The sequence below is a fragment of the Quercus robur genome, chromosome 10 (genome assembly GCF_932294415.1).
Source record: "Quercus robur chromosome 10, dhQueRobu3.1, whole genome shotgun sequence".
In the NCBI taxonomy this organism is placed as follows: domain Eukaryota; kingdom Viridiplantae; phylum Streptophyta; class Magnoliopsida; order Fagales; family Fagaceae; genus Quercus; species Quercus robur.
The window spans coordinates 32,416,595-32,425,261 of record NC_065543.1 but is presented as its reverse complement, the minus strand read 5'-3'; the positions used below and the strand labels follow the sequence as shown (position 1 = coordinate 32,425,261).

General features: G+C 33.4%; 1 protein-coding gene across 2 annotated transcripts; it reads left to right on the top strand.

Annotated features, from left to right (window-relative positions):
- The first annotated feature begins 1,078 nt into the window (after positions 1-1,078).
- On the top strand, positions 1,079-8,586 carry LOC126703664 (uncharacterized). Of its 2 annotated transcripts, none has more exons than XM_050402707.1 (6): positions 1,079-1,863; positions 2,701-2,915; positions 5,046-5,337; positions 5,418-5,503; positions 5,585-5,676; positions 7,194-7,372. In XM_050402707.1, the coding sequence occupies exons 1-6, from the start codon at positions 1,603-1,605 to the stop codon at positions 7,202-7,204; spliced, it is 957 nt and encodes a 318-aa protein (XP_050258664.1). In that variant the 5' UTR covers positions 1,079-1,602; the 3' UTR covers positions 7,205-7,372. The 2 variants fall into 2 exon arrangements, with proteins under 2 accessions (XP_050258664.1, XP_050258663.1); XM_050402706.1 differs by lacking the exon at positions 7,194-7,372 and adding an exon at positions 7,739-8,586 and having other exon boundaries at positions 1,080-1,863.
- Positions 8,587-8,667: the final 81 nt, after the last annotated feature.

The following is an 8,667-nucleotide window of genomic DNA, read 5'->3' as shown; positions in this document are numbered from 1 at the left end:
CATCATAATTTGCAATTTTTTTATTATTTTATAATCCATATGTGTGGTATTACTATGTTAGACAAATTTGAAAATATTATAATTTTTTGTTGTGTCCTATGAAGACTCAAAAGACAAACATTAAGAATTTCGCTAGATAGCTAGTCCTTTTTGAAAACTCAAATATTAAGTTGATTTTTAATCTCCTATCCGAAAAAAAAAAATAAAAAAAAAAAAAAAAAACTGATTATTAATCAAATCCTAAAAAAACCAAAGAGTCTAAACGGGTTTTGATGCATATTCTCAAGATTTACTCTATATTTTACAATATATATATATATATATATATATGAAAACATATTAAGAAAAAAATTTATTCTATTTTTAGAATACAAAAAGATATATGAAGATTTACTTCTATATTTTACAATACATATATATACATATATTAATTGAATAAAAACATATTAATTTTTTTCCCACTTAGTTTAATGATCTAGAAACACTATTTAGATTTTTATGTTTGCTCGCAATTAATGATAGTTTCAATCCAATAAAGTCGATAGTTCTCCTAGTTTTTTTTTAATTACTTTTACAATTAGCATTAATTTAAATAGGATAAATAAAAGTAATTATTTTATACTTGTTTTCTACTTTTCGCAACAATAAAGCTATAAACAATGCCAAAAAGTCCCTTTCAAGACATAAAACAAGTTATAAATTCAAAAGTCTTAAATTCTATCCATTATACATTCATAAATTTTTTGAGATGTTTTAGGATAAAAAGTGAAATAATAAAAAAATTGTAACATCATATATCTAAATAAATAAATTGAAACATCATTTTTTTTTCTTTTAAATAAAAAATCTTAACATCACTTTCTTGATAATATAAAAAAGTTATTTTCTACCAAAACTAAAAAAAAGTTCCATCTTCTTTATTTTTTGATAAAAGAATAAAGCCAAAAAGACCATGAAAATAACACTCTCTTTTACTAATTCAAGAAATGTAAAATTAACCCAAAAACAAAAAAAAAAAAAAAAAATAATAATAATAATAATTCTTCATTCATATCTTTCATCTTTGCCTTCCTTAATAATATACACTCTGGTTGAAGCCTTTTCTATCTGTCTCTCTGTCTCTCTCTGTCTCTAGTCTCTCCCCATTTTCTCTCCATCTGTGCGTGTGCATTCCTTCACGCCTTAAGCCTTAAGCCTTATTTCTTCCCTCACACAAAACCCATTTTTGTGTGTCATTCAATTCACAGTGCTGCCTTTTCTTTTTCTTTTTTTGAATCTTTCTCATCCAAATTTTGTTATTTTTGGCAATACAGCTGTCTCAGATTTCTGGGTTTCTCTGATCTGATAACTTGAACCCATCACTGATTCTGTGTTGGTTTCCTCAAACCGCAATTGGGTTTTTCTCTGCTGTGGTTGTTTACTGAGAAACTGCAGGAAAAACCCAAGAAAATTAATCAATTTTTTGGCTGAAACTAAAACCTCCAGACAACTATTATATCTGGGTTTAACTGGGTTTTTCATTTTCTTTTCTGTAAAAGGAAAAGATTTAGATTTTTTTCTTTTTCTTTTGTTCTTTGTTTTCCGAGGAAACGAACAGGGGACATGTTAGGGAATGGACAGAGGTTTGGGGGTGCACGTGGAGAGAACCGGTTTTACATTCCAGTGAAAGCAAGAAAGAATCAGAATCATCAGCAAAAACAAGGAAGAAAGGCTAATAGTAATACTAATAAGGCTGATGACACTAACACCAAAGACCCTTCTAGTAATTCTCCATTGCAAAATCCTCCATTGGAGCCTGTTACTAACCTTGATAGGTTCTTGGACTCAACCAAGCCTTTGGTCCCAGCCCAGTTTTTCTCCAAGGTCCATCTCTTATCTTTTCTTATCTGTTCTTATCCTTGTGCTTTTCAATACTTGTAGTTTTTGTTTAGCTCCTGTGATATTAGTACAAAGTTTTTGCATCATAATTTTGCATATTGGGCTTTCATGGTATTTAGGACCTGATTAAATGATAAGCTACACCCAACCAATTGTGGGGTATCTATTTGGTATGGTCAGATTTGAGAAGGGTTTTTTGTGTTCTGGTGACAAAACCAGCTGAAAGAATAAGACCTTAGTATTTGAATTTTTTATTTTTTTATTTTTTTTTGGGGATAAATTTCAATTTACCCTCTTTTGGTATGGTCCAGTTACAATTTAGTCCACAAATATTCATTTGCTAAAGTTTGGATTAAATTAAAATTGTTAGGATTTTGTCCGAATTAACAGATTTTGAATATTTTAGACAAATAAATTACCCAATTATGGTTTGACCCAATAACAGTTTAATCCCACAAGCCTTTCAATTGTTACATTTTGACTCCTAAAGTTTGGATAAAAAATTTTAAATAAAATGGTTAGGGGTACTTTGGATGGATCCCAAATGATTTTGCTTTAGTTCAAACCTTAAATGGAACAATTGAAAGTTTGTGAACTAAATTGTGATAGGGCTGAACCACGATGGGGGTAAGTTGTAATTTTCCCTAGTTTTATTAAATGCGTAGTTGAGTTTTGGAATGAGTTTGTCAATAAAAACAGATGGAATCATAGGTGATTTATTAACAGTTTTCCCTCTTTAATATGTTCTCTTAGTTTTGCATCTTGTTTTTCATTTTGTGGGTTTTGATAAAAATTTTCTTTCTGATTTTTATTTTCTTTTAGAAAACAATGAGGGGGTGGAGTACTTGTGCTGTTGAGTTTCAACCATACTTCATGTTGAATGATCTTTGGGAAACATTTAAGGAATGGAGTGCTTATGGGGCAGGAGTGCCTTTGGTACTTGATGAGTGTGATTCTGTGATTCAATATTATGTTCCATACTTATCTGGTATCCAATTGTATGGTGAACCTGCGGCAAGGTCAAATGCTAAGCCAAGGTAGTAGTATGGCCTGTTTGGATATGCATATTTCAAGTGTTTTTATATATTTGAATTTGTTCATTGTCATCATTTCACTGTTTTGTCTTAACCCAAGGGGACCATGACCTACAAAGCATAAGTCACTAGTTCAAATTTTCCATTCTCCATCCCCTTGGGGCCAAAACTTACCTATATAAAATGAAATCACTGTTTTGTTTTACAATCATTTGGTTAATTTTGTACAATTATAATGTCTATTACAAAACCCTGACGATGTTGATTCTCTAGCACATTGTTGGGTTCATTCTGTTCTCGTTTTTTGTCAACTAATTGTTTATTTGTGATACCTCTGCTTTCATTGTGAAGTAATATGCATCTTATTTGGTGCCACGCTTTACTGCTCCCATTGCTTCTCTTACACTCCTGATACCTGATACTAGGAGAATGTACAAGCTATAGAATAACTTGCTGAAAGATGTTTTAAAGTGGAACCCCCCCCCCCTTCTTTCTTGAATGCAATTTCTTGTCCTTCCTTGTCTCATTTTTTTGGGAATCAAAACAAAAGGTTTCTACAAATGTCATTCTCCTCACACTAAAGACCACTGCTTCTCTCTCTAACTTTCTATCTTTAGAATTTTCATATTGAGTATCACTTTAATGAATCTCCATTTACAAAGTCTAATCTTCTGGCATATATGAGAATTGCAATATCTTTGTCAGTCATTTTTTCTTTTTCTTTTTCTTTTTTATTGAAAAGCACACTCTATCTATGGTTGCTAGTAGCTCTATCTGGTTCAAGGAAGTTGATTATAGGTACTTCTCCACAATAAGTGTGAAATAAACTTATTGTCTTTCAGAGTTAAAAGTCTTTGTTTGATGAATTTCTCTTTGAACATTATAATTCTCTGCAGGAAATGTCAAGATTTTAATTTTCTTTTCTTTAATATGTTTTTGTGATAAAATTTCCAGTGCAGCAAGTAAATTGATATATGATACAACTTTGGACATAGTTAGTCACCATAAGAGGTTATGTAAGTTTGGCAAACAAAGTTTCCTTGCTAATTAGATGGGTCTGGTACTCTGGTATCAAGACTATTGAGTGTTCTACTAACTAAAAGAATCATGTATTCATAGAGAATAAGCTATTCCTTATTACAGTACCAGACTTTCCAAGGTTATGTGACCATTATGATTCAGGTTAGTTTTCTTCTTTTGAGGTTTTTGTTGATCTGTATCCAAAATAGAGACAATCTGAGAGATTTGAGTGGTTATATATGCTGCTAAAAAGTTTTGTGGTCCATATTATCTGACATCTCACCCAGCTATAATTAATTAATTAATCCAAGGGTATAATTTATTGATGTCCTTCATGCCCCCAAACTGTAATTATCTTTTGCTATCCTTTTCCTTTTTTCTTTTTTGTAATCATAACCACAAAGTCTAGAAGGCGAAGCAAAAGCAAGCAAGTTGGTTCGCTATCTGTTGAGGTATGATGAGATTTGAAATAAAAGTAGTCAAAGAAAGGCTGATTGAAGAAATCACTACCATAAGATGAATTTTTCTGTGTTTAAATGTCTTGTCTCTTATGAACACCATCTTAAGAGAATACGTAAATTTAGCATACAAGGATAAGTGAACAACATCAATAGTCCTTTTGTTGTGACATTGTGTAAAACTGCAAATAAAAATTTAGAAGCCCAGAAAATTCAATAATGTTGTGTTTGGGTTTCTTACTTTGCTTAGTAGACATTCATTATTTTCTGTTGTAATTGGCTTGGTATGCTTGGCCTTGTAAATTTTGTTAAGACAAATGGAGAAACTATTCAGAACTTGAATATTAATACAACATATAGAAGTTAATTCAAACTTTAGGTTTAGGTATAGTAATTTGACTTCATATTCTTGATTCTTCAATAATGGGGAAGTTAATTTTTTCCCCATGCAAAACTGATTTATATCTCTTGTTTGCTTAATGGTTATGGCACTTTTCCTTTTGTTTGCTCTGTTTTTGTCAAGCTGTAGGGACTTCTTTCCCTTTCCACAAGTTTCCTATAACAATAGCTTGTTCTGTTGTGATTTTTACATGTCAGATTTAATTGGACACATTTTGTTGGCTTCTAACCAGATTGGACTTTGTCATTTGGTTAGGCAAGCCCGTGAAGACAGTGACAGTGACTACTACAGGGATTCAAGTAGTGATGGAAGCAGCGACTATGAAATTGATAAAGGCATAAAAACTACTAGGGAACAGCAGAGTTGGCACCATCTAAGAAGTGAGATCCCAATCAGATTGGACAGATTGTCTATAAATGATGAACACAGTGCAAGACAAGAAGGATTTTCTAGCGATGATAGTGAAGCAGGAAATTCTCAGGGTCTGCTGCTCTTTGAGTTTCTTGAGCAGGATCTCCCTTATTGTCGTGAACCACTAGCCGACAAGGTTAGATATTTTCTTCATACTGTTTTCTTTTGTAGTTTGTGGTCCGAACCCTGTATCTTAGATTTATTGTTGTGGTACAGATATTAGATCTTGCATGCCAGTATCCTGGACTCAAGACATTAAGAAGTTGTGATTTACTACCAGCCAGTTGGATGTCTGTGGCATGGTAAAATTGAATGCAATCTATGTTTGTTATGTTGCTTTGTATCATACCAGGGTTCATGTAGTCTGATGATATTACTTTTAGGTATCCTATATACCGAATACCTACAGGTCCAACATTAAAAGATTTGGATTCTTGCTTCTTAACATATCATACCCTTTCCACACCCATGACAGGTAATCTTAATCTTCTTTCAATAATTAACTTTGTGATATTTTTACTGGCTTCTTTGCTGTGTCAGAACATTTTTCCTCCTTATATGGACCTTTGGAAAAAAGCTTAGCTTCTCCAAATTATGTTATTTCTTTGAGGCACAACATATAAACAAACAGTTTTTCCCATAAGATTAATCATGTGAACTGGGATTTATATGACCTTTCGCTTTGGTTTATGCAAGTTTCAAACACCGTTTCAGAGGCCATATATATATTTGAAAATATAAATACTCATAAATAAATAAAAAGCAACACAATTCATGTCATCTTATTACTCAATAGGAAGGGTTATGACATGAAAAAAAAAAAAATCATGAACAATACTCAAAAAAGAAAAAAAATCATGAACATTAATCAAATCATTTCACATGCCCATCTCATAATTATTCTAAAAATAAAAATTTTAGAAATAACCCAATTAAAAATTGAAATGTACTTGATTAGGTCTGATTTGCAGGAAAGAAAAATGGCCAAAATGCCCAAGTTTTCTAAAACAGCTACAACTCAACCCAGATTCTATTCTGGGTTGAAACAGAGTTTTCACTTGAAATGGCTGGAAATGGCCAAGATGCCTGAAACACCCTGCTATGTTATGTTATGTTATGGTATTTGAGCCGATACTGAATAGGGGCTTGCTGTGTACTGGTTTATGCACTGGTACTGTAGATAGTGGCCGGAATGGAATAGGAATCAAAACATTGCAAGGGACACCCATCAAGGTCATTTCCCCACCAACTGAAGCTAACATCCTTGAAACCAAAGCAAAAATATAGAAGCACCCACTCCTGAAAGAACATAATTGTGATGGTGACACCAATCCAGCTTACACCTATATACAACAAATCCAAGGGGATAACCTACAATAATCCAACTCTACTGTAGTTGACAGTAGTAACTGGTGGCATATTTCCTGTAGCGGCTATCAAGATGAGCATTTTGATGGGTCTAATCCACTATTGTAGAGGGAAGGCCTTAGCTGCCAACCAGACAATTATAGGAGCAATTGCTCCACCTAGGAAGAACCATTGATTGCCTTGTAAGTCCTCATGTTTCTGAAAACTCTGTGAGGACTGATTGAACCCATATAACAGATGCATCTTTAAACATAGAATTACCTTGGCAAGTCCACAGGGAGTGTTCCTCCATGCCTATGTTAGGGATGGTTTCCATTAGACACCATGCTGTGCCCAAGTACACCAAGCCTACACTTTTAGTATACTGTATACTAGAAATTGGAGATAAGTTATCCACATGCTTATGACTTTAGGCCCATATGAGATAGGCCAAGGATGTTTCCAAAATACTGATGGCATCGTGGCTCAATTATAAGGCCTACCAAGCAACTCCAAGAATCAGCACCTTTGTTTGGGTTAGCCTTGGACTGATAAATGAAATGAGAATATCCTATAACTTTACTATCAAATTTACTTTGTACATATTTCTTCTTCCTCTTGAAAAATTCTTACTATTACTTGTAGGGAGTTGGTGATTGAAAACCAAATGGTACAAATTAATCTTAACAAATGGTGACTTTCACTCCATTTCTTGGGGACCTGTGATTCTTAGTGGCTCTGGTGCAACACGAGAAACACTTCATTTTTGTCCACCCAACATCTGGGGGCTCTTAAATTATTTTATTTTTGATGCTTTATTTTTTTTTCTTTATTTCAAATTATTATTATTTTTATTAAAGGAAAATTTCCTCTTGTCCGTCTGTATCCATTTCTAGGAGTTGGCAGCTCAGCCCTTAATATGCTCATTCTTCTTCTTCTGGGCATTCAATCCCAAGTTTGACAATTAAATAAAGCGCCAGCATTCACTCCCAAGTTTGACAATTGAATAAAGCCCTGGCATTCACTTCCAAGTTTGACAATTATAGTTCAATATCATTCTAACATCTAAATAGGACTGAATATTGTCTCTGCTGTGATATATGTATATAGTCCAGCTGCCTGATGTTGTACAAGATGATTTCAGTTGTTAAGGCTTATATTCAACCCTTAGAATTGAATTCTTTTTGCAGATAGTGGAAGCACCCACACCCCAATTGTCATTTGTCCAAGTGAGATTGACGATGTCTCCAAGATTTCCTTGTCTGCTTTTGGAATGGCTTCCTATAAGTTAAAAGGATCCATGTGGGCACAACGCGGTATTGGTGAGTCACAACGGGCAGATTCGCTTATGCAGGCTGCAGATAACTGGCTAAGACTGCATCAGGTCAACCACCCAGATTACCAATTCTTCACTTCACATGGTACGTACTACAGATGAAAATCAGAAAATGACACGCAGCTGGATTCTCTGTACTTGCCACAAATCATAAATCTTGTAAGTGACATGCTGAAACTGGGTCAAATGCCACTTGATGGAGTTTATATGATATAAATCTCCTGTTACATGCAAAAGAAACAGAGAAAACAGTGGACTATCACAAGATGCTAAACATTATAATGAAGAAAATAGAATAAAGACAAAAAAAAAAAGCATGAATACTTTGAAAAAGAGAAAAATTCAATGGCATAAGTGAACACAATAAGCCCCAAGATAAGTGGAGAAAACAGGCAAGTAAAGATGAGCACGGAGATGATACATTGCAGATGAGCAAAAAATATTATACTGCTACAAGTTGATGGCGCATATATATACTCCTTTTGTTTGTTCTGACTTTTAGTTTTTTATGTTACTATGTGACAACAAAAGAGGTTGTTACAAGGGTTTTTTTTTCTTCTTTTTTTGCCCTTTTTTTAGAGGGAGTTGGTTGATGTATAAAATGGTTAAATTTGGCTATCCAGCTCCGTTTGACAAATTTGACATATATAACATTTTGATAATTAGTAGTGTGAAAGGAATTAACAGCTGATATTTGAATTACTTGGCTATTCCAATGTAGTTCAATAGAGTTATATTTTGTGATGATGCTGATTAACTTGAATGAAGCGTTTTGTGGATGCC